Here is a 19,635-nt window from a genome sequence, read left to right as displayed (position 1 = left end):
CAGCAGTAAGATCATGGCTCACTTGTGAAGGTGGAACAGAAAGTTCTGTGTTGTACAGCTGCTCCCAGTTACAAGTCTTGGGCTTTATGCATCAAGCCTCTACGCATTCCCTGGCATCCCTTCCCATGCAGCTCTCTGATCCCCTGGACCTTCCTCCACTTCCAGAATCACTCTGACAGATGGTATCTTCACTTTCTTTTCAGTCTCTTCCCCCCTCCAAGACTTTTTTTTTTTTTCCCCAGGAACCCTTCATTTTGACACCAACTTTTCCTTCAAAAACATCAAGCTCAAAATTTTCCCAAGGTCAGTATTTTGTGTGCTGAAGCACAATATCAGCTCCTACTTGGTGGTTCTGCCTCATATCTCTTTATTAATGTATCAGTCTTTGTTTGGCCCAGGTGTTACCAAAATTTACAAGCAGCTCAGAGTGTTTGCAGCTGTAAGTAGCAGGCTTCAAAACCCCCTCTGGGATGTGCTATTTCAAGAAATCACACAAGACTCTCTTTACGTAGAACCTCCATTTCTGCAGAGGTGTAATTCTCCTAATGGAAGACACTGCACAGATTAATCAAACAAAAATTCTTTATTTTGACACCTCAAGGCAGTAAAATACAATTATACAAAAAGATATACAAAAGTGGCAGTGATTATGCAACTTGATGCAATCCTACAGAAATTTAATCCATCAGAATGGACTGCTTCATCAATAAACCTATCTGTAAAATATTGCACCATTTCATAAAGGGAGCGCTCAGGAAGAGTGTTTATACTCCAGGGAGGTACAGGAGCCCCTAAACTGGTATATTAGACTTCAGAGTAAGGCACCAATTGGCAAGTATGATTCTTGTTCTGTTCATCACATTGTGTGTAGGATAAATGCAGGATACATGTTAATGCTGCACCTCTGCCAGCTGGAGGAAACACAGCCTTCATTTCCTAGGCAGAATAATAGAAAGAGCACATGCCTAGTTTTCCAGCCTCCCTCCATATATCTTTGTGCTTCCTATTCATAATTCTATCCTGAAAAATATACTTTAAAAACTATATACTTTAAAAACTATACTTACATTTAAAAAAAGCCAGGAACTCTGCCAACTTAGTGCTACAAAATGGACTGAAGTGAGCTACCTGTAGTCCGTATGTAATCCAGTATCTCAGGATTTAGGGTCTACCACAAAAAGAGAACAATGCTCATCTCCCACATCCTATGGAGTGGGAGAAACTGCAGTTGGACACAGCAGGACACAAATTACAACACGATAAGACTGTGGCAGGAATTTCCAAAAGAAGTGACAGATTACGCTCTTAAATGATCATGGATTAAGAAAAAAAACTCACAGAACTGGATAATCATGTAAAACTCTTCCCTCTCATTTAAAAGGGAAGAAAACTGCAGTGATAAATACTCCAAGCAACACGCTTAGACTGTGAAGAGCTGCCTTGAATATTTTTGTTAATTAAAAAGAAAAAAGATCCTCTTGTACAAGACTGTAGTTTCAGGGCTTCAGTTGTACAGTGCAATTTATAGACTCCTGAGAAGTTGGTGGACTGAATGTCTATTGTGACACGCAAGTACTATGGCAAACAAATTCCTCAAAAGGAATAGTCCATGCAGTTTCTCACTCTTGGGACCAAGGGGAGTTAATCTAGAATTTCTAAATTCAAAACTATTTCTGGAGTCTCTTATGCAGGCACATTTGTTTAAGTGTCTTTATGTGTCTGGTCACTTATATGCCAGGCATATATGCCTGGGTTTTGCTGATAATCTGGGATATCTTGTAGTTTTCTTGATGATTTGGCTATGGAAGACATGTAGAAAAATAGACTTTTAAGTGATCAAAATGTAAAGTGTTACTTACTGAGAACAATAACTTTCCATTTTAGAGAGGGGGAGGATTCTCCTTCATAAGGAGCCCTTTTCTAATGTGCACAGGTGTCGACTGTCCTGTATGAAGAATCATGCAGAAAGTATTTAAAATCGTTAGAGTTCAAGCATAATAGCATCTTTTGACTGATTTTCCTTTCAGAAAGGCTTAACTTAAAAACTGTACTAGTAGTCCATTTCCATTTTCACATTCACTTTGTTTACAAATGTCCTTACATCTCCTTCCAAAGGATGTTCCCACTTCTTTCCAGTTCCAATGCTGATCTTCTTTCCATCACTTTCTATACATACAGAGCCAATTGGGATATTAGAATTTTAAACCCTAAACTGAGTCAGATTACAAGGAGAGTTGCCAGTTGATTTTTGAAAAAGACAAAGAATTATACTGGCACTGCTTGCTTGCACATCTTATGTCACAGCTTGTAAGAGTGAAAACAGATATCCATGGTCAAAGTTCAGCTTTGGCAGTGTCTCTTTTCAAACAGAGCTGGCAAGGTTATTTTCCTGGTAGATAGCCAGGAAACAGGTAAAGGTCCCGACAGAGTGTGCTACAATATTCTGACATTTCCTTGCAGCGGTGAAATTCAGTGCCTGGTGCATAACCTTCTCGTTGCTTGATTTGCCTATTCACCTAGGTGTGAGATTAAAAAAAAATAAATTTAAGTAACTGGAAGGATTAAAAAGACGGAAGAAAAATGTCATTTCTTTCTGTACTCACAGATAATTATGTTTAATGTATTAAGTAGCCCCTTAACTATAAGAAGGATAAAGAACTAGGGTGCAGTTCCACAGCAGCTCAAGTTGCTGTGGTCACACTGCTTTTTTCACTACTCCTTCCTCCACTTCTCAGTCTTTACCTTATATGAGTACTGGTGCTTTTGCAGCTATGTTGTCTACATGTTCAGGGAATTAATTCACCTGAAAACAAAAGCTATTTCTATAGAAGAAAAGGAATTCTTGGCAAGCAATATGAACTCTACTTGCAAGTTCACTATGCAACCACACAAATGAAACAGAAGGAGTCAAGGAAACAGCATCTTTACTTGGGTTAAACTGCTGTGGAACTGTATATAAATAAATAAATAAGAACGAAGAAAGCATTCTAATTTTGCTACAAACCAGGCAAGAATAAGTGCTTTAATAGCACTAGATTAATCCTAGCATTTTGAAGCAATGGAAAGCCCTTCAAAAACCAGGTAGGAGTGGGAGAGTAAATGCCCTTGTGCTTTACCTTCACCAGCATGTCAGCCACATGAGTGTGTTGGGAGTCCTCTGCAAACACTGAGGTGAGAGCCTCGACGTACCAGGACCCACGCTTGGTGTTTCGCATGGCTGCAGTGCCTGGTGAGAAAGTGTCCACCATGAAGACTTTTGGGGAACACAGACACATGAAACCTCCTTATGCCCAACACTTAGAGGCCAAGTACCTTTCAGGCAAGCGTATCCACAGATCATATCTGAGCATGTCGGCAGCCGCAGCTTCAGACTTTCTTCCTTGTTCGCATCACTTTCCTCACAGCCTGGAGAATCTGACCATCCTTTGCCATCTCGTTGATCCACTCCCCGGTCTACCTCATCTGTGGTGCCAATAAACAAGGAGAAGGACAAGGGGAGAAGAAATTATCCTGAATTACGGGATGTAGCTTTCCTGGAGCTCCTTAGTTTTGTGGTCAGCAACACCACAACTACTGTCAAGCAGAAAGTTTTTGCATTAGCCCTAGGCTTTCTCATCTGTTTTAAACTCATCTGAAAGTTCTTCTGCACAAACTAATGCAGATACCAACAATCGCTTCATCTGCTTAACCTAACCTGACTTGATCTGCAGGCTGATTTCTGCTCCCACCTCTTTCTGTGCAGATCATGGGATAACCATGAAAGCAGGGATGTACCTGGCAGTTCTTCACCATTAATGGAAGGATTTGATGCCTAGTCACAAAGATTTTTTTTTCCACTCATACCTGCCTCAGAAATATCCAAACATGTCTAGTGCACTTTGCAATGCTAACTATCTATTTACTGCAGAATTCAAACAAGAGCTGTGATTTTGGTTGCTAAGATCTACACCCAGGACATGCAGAAAACCTGGACCAAGTATCTCACCTAGTTCTAAAACCTGATTACAATACTGCTTGTTTCAACTAAAAGCATAAATTGTGCAGCAGAAAAATGCAAAATAATCTGACCCCAAACATGAGAGAGAACGCCAGTCCATGGAGATTAGTTCAAAACCTGGAGAGCATTTAATGTCCTTTCCAGGATTCATTAGTATGTATTATGCAAGTGTAGATATTCTCAGTTGGTCTTCTACATGATGCAGAGTTTCCATTACAATCTCAACTAATTGCTTAGTGGTGGTAACTTTGATAGTCCAGCTGTGTTGCAAGAAAATTAAAATTACATTTTACGTTTTTTCCACATAATTTTGCCTTTTTGTTTTCTTTTGTTCTAAGATGAGAATCTATTATTGTTACTTCATAACAGCAGAATCAGAGTCTAGTGTTACAAGGTTTAAGTGTCCACTTCAGAGGCCTTCCTCCTAAGATGTTTCTCAATTTTTATTGTTAGCTCATGCTTAAATAATACTTTTATACTTCTAACCCTTTAACAGGCAGTGGCACAGGTGCCATCCCAATTTTGCACAGAAAGTGGTCAGTTCCTAAGTCAGCAACATTGTTCTTTTCCTCTAAAAAAAAAAAACGTGGGAGGGGTGTGATTGTCTGAAACAGCCTAGAATTAAAGCATCCATAGCTCAGAATTTCATAATGGCTTCAATTAAGTTCCTTTCCTCATCTCTTCAGGGTAGCAATGCAAATTTTTTTTCATTTTTAACCACACTTTTTTCATGTCTTTTATCACATTTCTCCAAATTCTTCCAGTTATCTGTCTTTTTAAAAATTTAGTGTACTGTTCACTGTGCATTTTATTTCAGAAGACTCAGGTAATTTTACAGTCAAACTCTATTATTCACACTGTCATCACCCCATTATGTATAAAATCAAAACTTTTTTTTGATTAAAGCTTCAAAATTACACTTCAGAATTACACATTTTCCTCATGCATGTCTTCAAACACCACTCAGTCAACTTAACTAAAATGTGTAAAAGCACTAACCTCTAACTCACAGAGCCACTGCCAGAGATTCATCTAGTCTGTTTAAATTGTATTGAAGCTCTCAGATAGCTGTTCTGCCAACTAATTTAAATAACTGCTAACTACCCAGTTATTTGAATAATTGTTCACTCTTTAGAATCTACTGCATCAAACACAGATACAAAGCAACTTCAAAGTTTCATTTTACACCACATTGAAACTCTTCCCATTGTTTTCTGTTGCCACTGGCTTTTAATCCATGACTGTAGGTGGACTACTTAACTTTAGTACACTCCTGCCAAAAGCTCTTTGGGAATTAGGACTGTACCATCAGTTCTTTATCTACCTTCTAAAAATGCATCATTAACAGAAGATAGAGCAGGCCTACAAAGTAAGGTCAGAGAAGAAGAATAAGTTATGCACTTCTCATCTTTTTTCAACTAGCTCCAGCTAACTTGTATGGCACAAATAGATAGATTACTATTTGAAATTTGACAATACTATTCACACAGTCCTTTGAATGCTGTCTAAAGGATACACATCTTTTGTCGGCAATTCAATTACTTTCTAACTGGCTTTCCCCTTCAACTATTAATCAAGGTTTAAAAGAGGTTAGACAAGGCAGGGATTTGCCTTCTTTGCTGGTTTTTTATTAAACTGAGTTTTTCCTTCCAGATTTTCAAGTATCTTAATCCTTTGTCTATTGCAACATCCTAGTTCTAAAGCATCCTAAATAGCAAGATTTACCACTTTTCCTTAACTGCAACTTTTTTTGGAATACAAAGGCCAAGCTTGATTTTTTAGTCTTAACAGGTAACATTACAGTCAAATAAACATAATTACCTAATGAGGCCAGCTGAAAATTCTGGCTTATTACACTTACTTCCACTCTGCACATTCACATTTGTTCAAGAGTATCTAAACTTTCAATCCCATATGGAAAGCAATCAGATTCAATTCATATTGCAAACATGCATGTTACAATATTCCCAAATGCTTAAAAGGATGAAATATTTCTGATCACCAAAACACTTCATGTAGACTTTGGGCTTTTCCCTGCATTGGGATTAAACAAGAGTAGAGACTAGAGGACAAACCATAAAGCTTGCTAAAAATGAGAAAGAAGGGAGACAACTGTGAGGAACAAGGGAAAAGCAGGGGGAAAAGCATACACACCAGGAAAACTCCTCTATCACAATGGAAAAAAAGAAACTGTTAAGACAGAGCTTCACTTTGGAATACCTGCAATTTCAGAGTCCAAAAATACTTGAGGGAAAAAATTTGGTTATTAGCAGATATGAAAAATAGTTACAGAGGTGCTTGTTTAGTTAGAAAAGGAAGGAAAAGGAATAGCAGAATTAAAAAAAAAGGTACACAAAGCACAGAAAAGAAGTCTGTAAGAATCATGAAAAGAGTTCTGTACAACAGCACGTAAGAATTCAACAGCAGTATGTGGACAAGGGGCAAAGGAAGGTCATTTGAGGCTGAGAACAGGCTAAGGTAAAGAAAAAAGACAACCCCAAAAATAATTGGAAGGATCGGACAGCTCAAGAGACAGCCACAAGAGACACAACACATGGAAGACCAAGAGAAAGACAGGACCTCAGCAAGGCTCCAGTGCTAGTGTACTGCTCCATGCTGTGCTGCTATTCGTGCATCATGTGCCCCACTCCCCCTACTGCAGGCACAGCATGAGGAAGCCTCAAGGGATGAGTGGGATATGGCAGAGCTTTATGTCACTAAAGTGCTCTGGGGTCTGCAAGTCAATGCACACACCTCATGCAGAGCTAAAGACACTTACAGAGCAACAGATGCAGTGGCAGCAGCAGGGCAGAGGGAGGTGAATATGGGTCCCACTTACACCTGAGAGAAGCAAAGAGGAAAGTTGACAGCAAGTTGAATGTGAGGGTGTGCATGTGTGCAAAATGAGCCTTTAATGGCATGCCAAGTACATGGCTTTTAGTGTTTGGGCACTCACCTCCCCGGCAGGCCTGAATAAAGAACATTTTGGGCTTATTCTGGAGATTTGGGCAGTTTGCATTATCAAAGAGCCGGAAAACCTCCTGCAACTGAGAGAAGAAAGAGGAAATTTCTTCACTGTAGTCTTCTGTTGCCAACCCAGTCTCATCTTGCTTCCCTGTATTTTATTACCTCATCAGTCTTGGTATCTTCTCCTTTATCTGCAAACTCAGTGTGTGACAAACACATCCCTTCTCCACCCTCTCCCCAGATCCATACTTGCTTGGGTTCATGCACTCTACCTAGCATTTATACAGAGAGATGATTTCTCCTACTTGCCATTTTTCATTTTCTCACAGACCTCCCACAGACAGCCCCCTGCCCTTTCCTTCCCTCCAGCCCTTATTTTTTCCTGTTTTAAGAAACGTGAATCCTCAGTCTTGCATAATTTCTTGGTTTTTTTTAACATTGTAAATTTCCTAGAGATAACCTACAACACAAGATCAGGACTCAGCAATATACCTCTAGCAGTTTGCCATCACTGCCATAAACCCCACCCTCCACACCATGGGAAGCCAGAGCTATAATGCAGGAATCCACATCTCGATGTTCTCGTAGCTTGGAGAATCTCTCCAATGAATTCTGCATCTCCTAGAACAGGGAAATAAAAGAAAAGTTCAATGCTTTCCAGACTTCCACAGGGAAAGTGAATCAATTTTCTGGGAAGAACACAAATGGCCCTCCTCTTACAAAGAAAACCCTTACACACATCAAATATACATGAAAAAGACATATTCTATTTAAAAAAAAAGGCAAAATATTCTTGTTCTTTTATGCAATATTCAGTCCTAAGTGTAACAGTGTGAAGCAGGAATCACTTAGGCCAACAGAGGAAACCAATTTTGCAGAGGTTTTACTCTGACACTGGAATCTGGCCTGGATATTGGAGCAACTTAACAGATACATACTCTGGGACTTCAGACCTTAGTTTTCAATTCAAAATTTAAACTGGAAGACTTTGGGAACTCTGACAACACGGCAGGTGCGAATATCTTATATCAATGTTGGAAAAGCTCTGTTCTTGAATAAAACACTCTTTAACAGGTCCTGTATCACTTGAATTCATAGGGATTTAAAAGGACTAAGATCAAATGATACTGGAGAGGACAGCAACTGCATTCCTAAGGAGAATGGCTTGATTATGTTAGTCATGGAACACAACCAATTTACCTAAGTGAAGCACATACACATTTTTAGCGAAGACTGGAAGAGCTGAACTGAACTACATGGATATTGGAAAACTGATAAATAGGATCCTAGCTGACATCATCAGTGACAAGAAAACATCACAATAGCAAAGACTACATTAAATATTTGCAAAGTTTAACTTTTAGGAGAGTAGGACACTGGAAAAGTCTATCTAAAGTAAACTGAAGACTTTATTTATTTGTGCTTTTAACACACATGCCAGGTGTGGTCTCAAAATTCCTGCCCTTTGCACTAGGATCAGACAAGAGTAATACCTCTTGTAGTCCTTTGTGATACTACTATGCACTGGAAGAGAGAGCTAAGCCTTCCAAGCTTTCTCATGTTGATCAGTATGAGAGCAGACATCATCATGTTTAGCCTTATTTTCTGTCCTTAAGTGATAATTCGTATCGTCAAAGCTTAGCTAGGAACCAAAGGGAACCTCTTGAGACAATTATGAAACAAACTCTCAGCCACACCAGTTGTGAAGTACTGGGATCAGCCCCTTACCTGTGCAGTTTGATCACAAAAAACAGTGACTTGATACCCGAGATGCTTGAAAAGCATCTCCAGGGAAGCACAGTCCACGTCTCCCCCTGTGCGATATTCCAGGTCGCTCTCGCTGCTGAAACGGACATTGCTGAGGATCAGTGCTAAGCCTCGGGGCTCTGATGTCAGCTTGTATGCCTGAAAGGAAGATTAAAAATGGGTAAATTTAGACTACACAAGGAAATAATGGTGTGTTAGAATAGAACAGCTATCATTCCACACCAACTTGATATGCCTGTGCTTGCCAGCCTCCACAACTGACAATGCTACAATACTACTATTAATAAGTTAGACTGGCTTGCCTTATTTCTCATTTTAAAAGAAACATAGCTTACCCATTTCAAATTGTGAATTAGATATTGCTAACTTTTTCCCCTTTCCTCACCCCAACAGGGCCCCATATAATTGTGTCACCCCCATCAAAGGACAACACAATGTAAAATCTAGCTAACATTTTTAACTGCTGTTGGGAGCAGTGAGAGATGTAAAACAGCAATGAGTGTAATTGTAACAGAAAGGGACCATCAGCCACTGATCTTTAAAGTTATGCAACTGGCAAAAGAGGTTAACAGGAAAAGAACTAATTTAAGAGGGGTGCCTTCAGATTAAGCTCTCTCTCTGTCCCTACCACTCTAACAAACCAACAGTAATTCACTTACTAACACTCCCGTAAACTGGAAGTAAAATTTAATAGCAAAGGACAATATCAAATAAGCACAGATGTAAAAGGAGCTCAGTCAAGTTCACACTGGCACTGCTTATTAATCACGTCACGCCCACAGGCAGTTCCAAAAAAACCAACAATAACAGCCCCCAAAAAACCAAACCCAACCCAAACAAAAAACAACACACAAACAAAAACTGTTTTGTTATATACAGAGCCTCTGACATTGCATAACCTTAATGAAATATTTATCCCACAACATAAAGTAATTTTTCCTTAAGGCCACCCCACCACAATCTATGCTTTACAGACAGAATCAACAAAAAGTAATTAGAGTACACGTATAACTTCAAACACTGCAGCAGAAAGATTAGAAATTTAGATTGTTCTACCCACATGTAGAATTCTAGCACAGAATCCTGATCTGGTTATTAAGCCTAAGAACTCTACTGGGTACAGTTGGCAATTAAAACAGCCAACTTACTAGTTTAAAGCAGTTCTACTATCTTAAAGTAATTTACAGGGTTTGTCATCTTACAGAAGATGAGGACATAGACAAATAAGCTTAGACAATAATACTGACAGCTCACAGAGAGCAATAGTAGAGAAGTCATTTCACCAGGCTCTTCACAATCAAAAAAAGAGGCAAAGATTTGTTAAGAGTTACAGAACTTCGCAGTATTTCGTGACACTTGTAAATGAGAACCACATCAAATGGAGCATGACTGGTAACACCTTTCAGTAACACAAATAGCACAACCCTGATCTGCATCCCAGTGAAGCATTTCAACTCAATTTTAAGTGGTACATGTTCAACTGATAGATCCAAACATCTCATATGTCTCACATCTTAAGACTTCCTCTGCCAACAACTTACCAAGTGCTGATGATTGTGATAAAATTCAGGAGTGCAATACTTCACTGGAGGAACTGAGGGACCATCTCCATTATCCAAGGAATGTTCTATTGGTTCTGTGCAAAACCAAATATATCAATAAAAACAAAAAAATTCAGACACAAAGCTTCTGCATTAAGGTGGTAACTTGCAAATTCTGAGCTATATTCATTTATGCATATTTCATACCTCCAAAAATTTTGTTTGATCAGGGACTACTGACACAAAATGAAACACAGAAGAGAAAAAAAAAGTATTATAATGGTATACTTATTTTATTTAACTGACAGCTTTTATTTTTGCTTGTATATGGGTTAGCCTTATCTAAGGCCTAGTCTAGAGTATGAAAACAGAATTCTCATCTAATTTAAGATCCTTGTGCTTTTTGCTGTTTTGCACAGTATGTTCTTACTTTCAGAGTTTGGCTGAAGAAATGTTGAAGAAATTTCAAACAGAATAGTTCTTTCCTTTCATAAAAGGCCTCCCATCCTGAACACATGCATAAGTGATCAAACGAGACAATTTTAACTTTCATGAAGTGCAAAGCCCTTTTCTTTTTTTCTCTGCCTCTGAACACCTTGCTCTGGATAACAGCAGATGAGGGGAATGATAATCAACTATCTGCCATTTGCAGACAAACACTCACTCCTCTGTACCGAAGAAACTGAGCTAATGGCATTCACGATCTCTTCTGACATCCTCTTTCAGCCTTTTGAGGCATGGCTTTCCTGGTTGGAGGAACATATGCTCTAAAAAAATCAAAACAACCCAACCTAAAACCCTTGCACATAAATAAAAAAGTTTCCAAAAAGTAGGCACTTTTTCTTTAACACCTAGGAGCAAGAGCTCCTAGGAACCAGCATAAAGGTAAACCTGCAGTTAGGGAAAAAGTACTCCAGGCATTACCAGAGGCAACATAAAAACTAGCAAGAAGATTAATTCCAACAGTTCTTTATTAGACCAGTCCCCTGGTCTAAGTTGCAAATGCATGTTAATGAAAAGCTGATTTGCTGCACTTGACAGAAGATACAGAAAAGCAAACTGGACCCACATAACACATATAAGGCCTTAAACTAAATTTTTAAGAAGGAACTCTTGGTTAAGGAATACTGCCTGAAGTCAGTATATTATCAGAGCGCTAGCTCAATGAAATTATATTAAAAAATCTTCATGAAAACCTTTGCAAAATCTATAATTTTACTGACGTACTGTTTTATGCAACTAAGTGTCCCATAAGAATAAATTAAGCTAACAAGAAATATGTATTGGCTGTCTCTTCCCAAATGCTATAAAGCACCCTCCTTGATCATAATACAGTCAGTTTACTGTCAAGTTTGTATTCCTGGGATGAGCCAAGTGGTGGCAAGCTTATTTCTAGAATTGAATTAAGACAGTCTTAAGAAATTGGCAAGAGCCAACCAGGTAGCAAATCATGCACAACTCACCAAGCCAACGGGCTCTCTTTGAATTACAGGACTCTCTGGCAGGGTATGGGAGATCTGACTCATGACAGTGTTCAAGCTAAAAGACATCAATAAATCCATGAAAAAAAGTAGCATAAAATAGCTATTTTTTTTCTCTATAGTACAAAGCTGAAGATATCATGGAAGAAAAGATACATGCATTTATATACACATAAAAATGACTGAAATATAGTATTATGGTCCACTTCCAAAAGAAACATCATGACAAGACAGCAGCAGCACTTTCTCTCAATGCAGGACTCCTCTCCTTTGATCATCTCCACTTCTACCCAAATCCTCAGTTTAGAATCTATCAGCTGGGGTCATCTTAGCTTCCTTGGTTTTAACAAAAAATTGATTTGTCTGGTGATTCCTCTATTTTTGCTGGCAAGATTTCATTGTTTGTATAGTAAAGTAAAATTGAAACCAAAAAGTTAAAAGGGTAGTCTGATAAATTTTACATTTTAGTAAGGGAATATTTGTTTAGAAGTATTTACTCTCCCTTCCTTTGGATAAAATATGTTAACTGAGAGTTTCCAACCTTGCCAATGCACAAAGAACATGGAATCTTTGCAAAATTCTTCCTTTAGTACAACACTAACTACACATAGTGAAAAGGAAAAAAAAATTATAAAATATTAAAATAAAAGTATTTGTTTCCTTAAGAGCTTACTCAGACAATCACTGAACATTAAACTGAAAAAAGTTCAGAGAAAAAATTACTTTTCTTCCAATTTTTGGATCACTGATTACACATCCATTAAGAACTTGCTGGATGTAAAAATGCTGCAGGAACCTTGTACAGTTCAACAAAAAGAAGTGCAGAATCCTGTGCCTGGGACAGATCACTCCCATCACCAATACATCTGGGGGGGAAAACCAGCTGGGAAGGACTTGGTGTTGCCAAATCAAACAGGAGCTACCAGTGTACCCTGGGCTGCACTGGAAGGAGTGATGCCAGCAGAAGAGATGAAGGGAGGTGATCCCTCATCCCTCAAGGCGAGCTCATCAATGTGTATGAATACCTGCAAGGAGGGCACAAGGAGGACAGAGCCAGGCTCTTTTCATTGGTGCCCAGTGACAGACCCAGAGGCACAAACTGACACACAGGAGACTCCCTTTTAAACATCAGGAAATGCTTGTTTATTGTGAGGTGCCTGAGCACTGGAGGAGGCTGCCCAGAGAGGCTGCAGTCTCCATCCCTGCAGATATTCAGAAACTGCCTGGATGTGATCCGGGAAGCCTACTGAAGGTAATACTTGCGCAGGGAAGTTGGAAGAGATGACTTCCAGAAGCCCTTTACAACCTCTACCACCTTGTGATTCTTTATAAAAATTCTCTTCTTCCCAAATTTCTTCCTCTCTGCTTTTACTAAAGCTAATACAAGTTTCAACTTGCAACAAAACCATTCTATCCTTTGTAAACAATTGAGTTTTTCCCATTTGATAAAGCTGCTTTTGTGCCCAAATCCATCTTATTTTTTTAAAACTGTTGTACCCTTGCAATCTCATGGCTCAGGTTGGACATTGTCTTCAGGATCACTGCCTCCAGATGCTGTTGTTGGGTTTCTCGCAGAGCTTCACAGAAGGCTGAGAAGGCTTTGGGGCCTCTCTTGGGCAGCAAATTGAGGAATTCCACATTTCGGTCAAAGCTCCCAGACTTGGCCTGAACCCAGAGGAAAAAAAAAATTAAATCCATATTCAAGTAACACCTGACATAATTAACTTTAAATGAATCATCAGAACAACTTTTTCCTTTTTTTTTTAATTTCAGAAAAACATTCCACCACTGTGCTTAGCTGTGCTAGATCCACCATACTCTTCCTAGCTGACTTCATTCACACTCCTCTGCTCCTATTTGCACAAGAGTGGGAGTACATGACAACAAGCCAACAATTCATACATGACCACACACAGTAATAAACCATATTCTCTCTAAAATTTTACTTCCAGTTTCCATTGGAATAGTATCTACTTCTCTGAATACACAAAATTGAAAATAATGCTTCTACTACTATTCAGTAGTTTATGTTGTCATGCAGATAGTCAAATCCTCCAGAAAACATTAAGTAAAATACATACTGTATGCTGTCAATTCTAGAATGGTATTTCCTATGTAGAGATGAACACTTGTTCATGGTTTACCAATGAAGCAGTATATATTAGTACATGTGGAAAATTAACCATCAAAAAGCGAAACAGTGCCAAGAAGTTCTAATTGTTAGAATATGAACAGATATTTGCCAACAAAATGTATAATTTACACAATTATACCGTTCCCTGTCAAATCTAAACCACACCAAGAATCACATAACAAAATACTGAGTATCAGAAATAAATTTTATTTATTTGGAATTCATCCTATTTTTTAAATTTTCACTTAGATCCAAGATCTCTCCTTTTGGTGGACGATTGGGAATAGCTGATAAGTTGCACAGAATTAAGGCCTAATAACACAGCAATCACAGAAAAATCAGAAAACAAAAGAGCCTTGGGGTGCATGTGTAGGTCTTCTGCTACAGAAGATATCACAGCATCTGGTTTCATTCATAATTATCAAGCTCAATGTCAAAAATAGTTTGGTTTTGGCCCCGATGCATTGTTTGGGAGGATATTGCAAAATTGAGTTGATCCAGTGTTTATGAACCTATTTATAATTTTAGATCTATATTCATTCATGACTGACTAAGAGCATTTATTTTTATCAACAGTGCTCCTTGACTTCAGTGTTCTGTCCTTTCCCTTATTTATCAAACTTCTTTCTATAAATTTGTCTTGATTTGCTACAGGAAATAAGTTACTTTCTTTCATAAATGGCCTCTTAACACTGTAAGTACCTTTTCCTATTCCCACAGGATCCTGAATTTTCTGAGTACTATTGACTAGAAGTACTGATAATAATGTCTTACTTGTGTCTTCCCAGAAATATGAAAGTACCTTTCTCCTGGTAACACTGCTTCATTAGTCCATTGAAAATAACCAGCTCCATGTATTTGTATCTTGCTGTAAACTCATTGAATTTTATTGTAACTAATAAAGTAAATTGAGACTTGATTTCTAAAGTATCTTTTTCTTTCTTTCTAGTAGACCTGCAGCTGTTTTGGAACAAGCTAAAGGTAATTCATCTTTTTCACAGTCTATGACTCTAAGCCATAAATGATAGTTAAGAATACAAGCTGACCTCAAGGACCAGAATATTAGTTTTATTGAAAAATTTAAGCAATTTCCATAATGTTCATATTCTGCACTGCACAGCAGTCAGCTTTTGGCAGACTTCTTCCTTAATGCTTCCTTAAACACTCAAAGGGCTGTGCCTCCTGATATGACTTCATCTTCAACATCACATTTAGGTTATTCTAAATAATGTTCAGCAAGCATTCAGAATAAGATGCTTCTTTCATTTTATTTCCCAATACATCCTTAATTTATTTCTTTACCCTCACAGATGGGTTTGATAATCTGCATAACAGAAACTAGTTGTAAATAAATTCTGAATTAGTCCTATTACACACCTGCAGAATCCATAGAAAAAGCATATATAATTGACAAACATCCTAATCAAATTTACATCACTTGTCAAAAACCAGTGATCCCTTCATTACAGTCTAGTGACCAACAGAGTATTATTTATACAATCTCAGTCTTTGATTACAGTACAGAGTACTCGTTTAAAAAGCAAGAAAGCTCCTGCTACCATATCTGCAATTTTAGAAGTCCATCCCAGAGCTCTGGAAGAACATCTGAGGCTCCAACAAGAAGGCAAGTAGATGTTTGAGCTTGCCTTAAAAACAGCTGTTTCCACTGTCCCACTTCATTTCCACCATAATTTTTCCCTTGTGTTTGAAATCCCCCTCTTCTGGGTTTTCACCTAGATAATTATAGCATCATTTTCACTACAAAGTAAACACAATTTTTTTCTTTACTCTTTATTGAAAGTGTATACAGTAGAAAAACTCCCATGGTTTAGTATCTTTCTGAATGACCCAATTTAAATTCAATACTGTCAGATCCTACTATCTCCCCACATTTCAGACATTAAAGGAAGCAGATTCTATTTACTGATTCTTCTCCAGTGTTGCACACCTATAGACCCTCTACTTTTCATATTCCTTGTGAGCTCTTCATCCAGTTCAACTACCTTTGTCTTCAGTGGCTCTTTGTGCAACACACTCCCTCTTCCATCTTTTTCTTACTTGTGGTAAAGTTTCAGTACTGGTTTGACACCTCACACTTGGAAAAAATGTCATGCTTCATCTCCCTGAGCTCCTTGATTTATTTCACTTCTCTTAGATTACAGAAATTTATTTAAGTTCTCTATTTCCAGAACCATTTTCTTCTTTTGTTTAGCTTAAATCAAGCCATCAGGACCAGTGTAACTGTTGTGTTTTTAAGAAAAGATGATTGAGAACATAACTATTTATCCAGATCTTGATTTCCTGACTTATTGGGGGTGCAGGAAGATATATATAGAACCAGTCAGTTATAATATCCAGGACAATCTATTCTCTTTCATCAGAAAATGGCATTTAGCTCCTCCTGTTTCCATTAAGGTACTGATGATCAGCATCACAATCCATTTTCAATAACAGGCTACTTAACAGCACTTCTAAGACCTGTGCTCACATTTGCCAGAGACAGGAAGAATATTAAAAATTCACAGACCTACTACAAGAAAATGAAAGACAAAGTGTTTTCCACTTGAACAATTTTTTTTTAAAATGCACTTTATTTTTTCTCCAGAGCACTCCTACCCCTAGGACTATCCAGTAAATGTTCCCTTCATTTCTATCCTTCTAGTACAATGCATATTTTGCAGTTGCAGCTTTCCCTTTACCTCTGCCATATTTTAATTTTTGTTGCAATTTCCGGATCAATACCCTGCAACAGTAGTTCAAGTCATTCTTGTTCTGTTGCTCAGGCTGCTACTTCTATTTATACATATTTAAGCTCTTAGTTAGGTGTGTTTATTGTATTAGGCATAGTTTTCCCACTAAGCTATTACTCTTTACCTGACTTATCCATCATAACACCTTTCTCCTTACTGATAATCCATTACTAAGTATTGTTGCATTTCCTTTTACTCACATCTGAAGCGGAAAGTTCCTTTAGGCTTCTTCCCTTCTGTCTCAGTTTAATACTTTTTAACTATAACAGCACCTTGCCAAAAAGAGTACTTCCCCTGTCATTACCTTACATTTGAGAGGATTTTGTTTTTCCTTTTCTTCCCTTATCCCTGCTCCCCCTTTGGTGACAAACTGCAAGCCACCAAAAGCCCAGCCCAACTCACCATCCACACTTCAGCGATGCTGTTGCTTAACGCCTGTGGGCTGCTAAGCATCAGATGCTCAGTTACTTCCTCCCCAAGTGGAACAGTGGGGAGAATCCAAAGAATTAAAGTGAGAAAAGTAGAGACAAAGATGGTTTAAGAGGTAAAGTAAAAGCCACCCACACAAAGCAAAACAAAGAATTCATCCACTACTTCCTGTTGGCAGGCAGTGTTCAGCCATTCCACAGATACCCAAGGACAGCAGGGCTCCATCACTCACAGTGGTGACTTAGAATCACAGAATATTCTGAGTGGGAAGGGGGCCACAAGGATCATTGAGTCAAACATTTAAGTGAATGGCCAATACAGGGATCACACACAAGACATTGGCATCATTAGCACCATGGTCTGCCACTCAGTTTCCCCTTCCTTCCTTCTTCTTCCCCTACCTTTACATGCTGACCATGACACCAAATGGAGTGGAACATCCCTTGGGACATTTGGGGTCAGCTGTCTCAGATATGTGTCACCCCCCACTTTCCCCAATTTCTTGTGCGCCTCCAGCATTGCTGGTGGGGTGGGGTGAGAAGAAAAGGCCTTGGCTCTGGGTCAGCACCGCTCACAATAACTAAAATACCTCTACATTAACAACACTGTTTCCTGCACAAATCCAAAACACAGCCCCATACCAGCTACCATGAAGAAATCAACTACTTCAGCCCAAACCTGGAGAAGTCCTTGATTCATTCTCTGGCTTGCACTATTTCACGGTATCTTTGTTCTCTTCCACTAGGGATTGGAGCTATTTCAGGTGAGACTGCCTGGAGCACCCACAATTCAGCACTAATATCCTTGACAGGCCCCATGAGGCATCCAATATTATCTTTGCATCACAGTAAGCAAAGTGATTCACATTATCTTTGACAGTGACTCAAAATTAATCAGGAAGTTATTTCTTTGCTGCTATCAAAACCTTAGCAGTAAGACCTGACATGCACCTGACGTGCAGCTTCAACCACTTCGTTTCCAGTCTGCTTTCTTTGGAAATCCTGCATGTACATCCTGCACAGTGTTCTGTGCATTACCACCTCTCTGGGAAAAATCCCAAGCTATTTCCAATAACTTTTCTCCATGCTTCTTTCCCACTGCACAGAGAAAGTAAACACGAGCCTACAAACAAAGAGCATTTGCTATTTGACAGTGAACCATGAACCTTGCAATGTGCTCCACGCCATTTACAAAAACATAATGAAGCACAAATTACTTATAAGGAGGATGCCACTAACTGGTATATAACTGGTATATAACTGGTATATAACATACTCATTCGCTTATTTTTACAGTATCGTTTGGAAACACATATTATTCCTGCTTCTTCATGTGAAAGAAAAAAGATAAGGGCAAAATTACAATAAAGGACTGGAAGCCACCATCCGATCCAGAGAGCGCAGCCTGCTGCAGCTGCACACCAGAACACAAGGAATCTTAGAGGAAATGCGCTTTTTCTTCCTAAAAAAGCACCTTGCAGCTCTCCTGCACGCTGCAACCAAAGCCCTGCAGGTCCTCTGAGCGCAATCGCACTGAAACCTGCAGGTAACAGGTGAGTTTCTTCCACGCTGCCTCTGCAAGGAAAGACACCGAGCTCAGCCGGAAATAACGCTCAACGCGCGATAATACCTGTATCATTTCCACCATCTCCGCGGTGATGATGTCCTTCTCCACCATGTGCTGCACCAGCACATTCAACACCAGCTGCTTGGCCAGCATCACCCGATTCTTCTTCAGCGCTTCTTGGTGGCACCGCTGCATGCCGCACGCCGCCAGCATCCTGGGAGGAGCGGGGACACCAGGGGCGAGCGCCGCGGCAAGGAGCCACCCGCGTCCCCGTTGCGGCTTTCGGCTCGGGGGGAAGCGGCGGGACCCCGCGGGCCGCGGCCGCCGCCTGACGACGGGCGGGCGGGCGGGCGGAAAGAATGGCCGTCCCTCCCGCCTTTTCCCGGCGGCCCCCGCGATTCAAACGGCGGGACGCCCTTCCCGCCGTCACGTGACGGCCGCGCGCGGGCCGCGCTTTCCCGCCTCTTCCTGGCCCGCGCTGGGGAGCGGCCCCTCAGGGGGTGCGGAGCCGGGGCAGGGGCTGGGCCTGCCGGGAGGAGTAGCGGGGGTGCGGCTTTCCTGAGAAGCCTTCTTCTTTTCGTGTTTTTTGTTTTTGTGGGGTTTTTTTTGTTTGTTTTTTTTTGGTTTTTTTTTGTTTTTTTTAACCAATTTTAGTTTCTTTGCTTTTTTACTATTTTAGTTTTAGTTTCTTTTGCCTCTGCTGAGATGGGTTTCTGCGGAAATCAGCTGCAGTCAGAAATGATAACGTGCTTGTAATTAAGAGGGAGGGAGTAATGGAGCACAGGGGATGTGTAGAGAAATAGGAGGGGAAAATCAAGTGAGCATCCTAGCGAAAGCAAATTCACGGTTCTCATTACAGAATCAGTTGGAAAGGACCTCTGAGATCACCGACCTTTGATCAAACACCACCATGACAAGTAGACCACAGTGCTGAGTGCCATGTCCAGTCTTTCCTTAAACACCTCCAGGGATGGTGACTCCATCACCTCTTGTGCAGCCCCAA

At 39.7% G+C, this 19,635-nt stretch overlaps 1 protein-coding gene across 1 annotated transcript; it reads right to left on the bottom strand.

Annotated features, from left to right (window-relative positions):
• Window positions 1–568: 568 nt before the first annotated feature.
• CASP2 (caspase 2) lies at window positions 569–19,011 on the bottom strand. Its single transcript, XM_058865199.1, has 10 exons — window positions 18,696–19,011; window positions 13,251–13,418; window positions 11,736–11,811; window positions 10,273–10,367; window positions 8,693–8,869; window positions 7,457–7,585; window positions 6,954–7,044; window positions 3,313–3,462; window positions 3,117–3,226; window positions 569–2,516 (listed from the first exon to the last, which is right to left on the bottom strand). The coding sequence occupies exons 1-10, from the start codon at window positions 18,843–18,845 to the stop codon at window positions 2,382–2,384; spliced, it is 1,281 nt and encodes a 426-aa protein (XP_058721182.1). The 5' UTR covers window positions 18,846–19,011; the 3' UTR covers window positions 569–2,381.
• Window positions 19,012–19,635: the final 624 nt, after the last annotated feature.

Source organism: Poecile atricapillus, chromosome 1, assembly GCF_030490865.1.
Source record: "Poecile atricapillus isolate bPoeAtr1 chromosome 1, bPoeAtr1.hap1, whole genome shotgun sequence".
NCBI classification, from domain to species: Eukaryota; Metazoa; Chordata; class Aves; order Passeriformes; family Paridae; genus Poecile; species Poecile atricapillus.
Note: the sequence above shows the minus strand (reverse complement) of the source record. Positions and strands in the feature narration are given on the sequence as shown.

Excerpts from the sequence above, each read along its gene's own strand:
- CASP2 (XM_058865199.1), bottom strand. The coding sequence starts at position 18,845 with ATGCTGGCGGCGTGCGGCATGCAGCGGTGCCACCAAGAAGCGCTGAAG. Across the intron at positions 8,870-10,272 it reads ATCACAATCATCAGCACTTG|GCATACAAGCTGACATCAGA; the intron begins GTAAGTTGTTGG and ends TCTTCCTTTCAG. Across the intron at positions 7,045-7,456 it reads GTGATGGCAAACTGCTAGAG|TTGCAGGAGGTTTTCCGGCT; the intron begins GTATATTGCTGA and ends TTCTTCTCTCAG.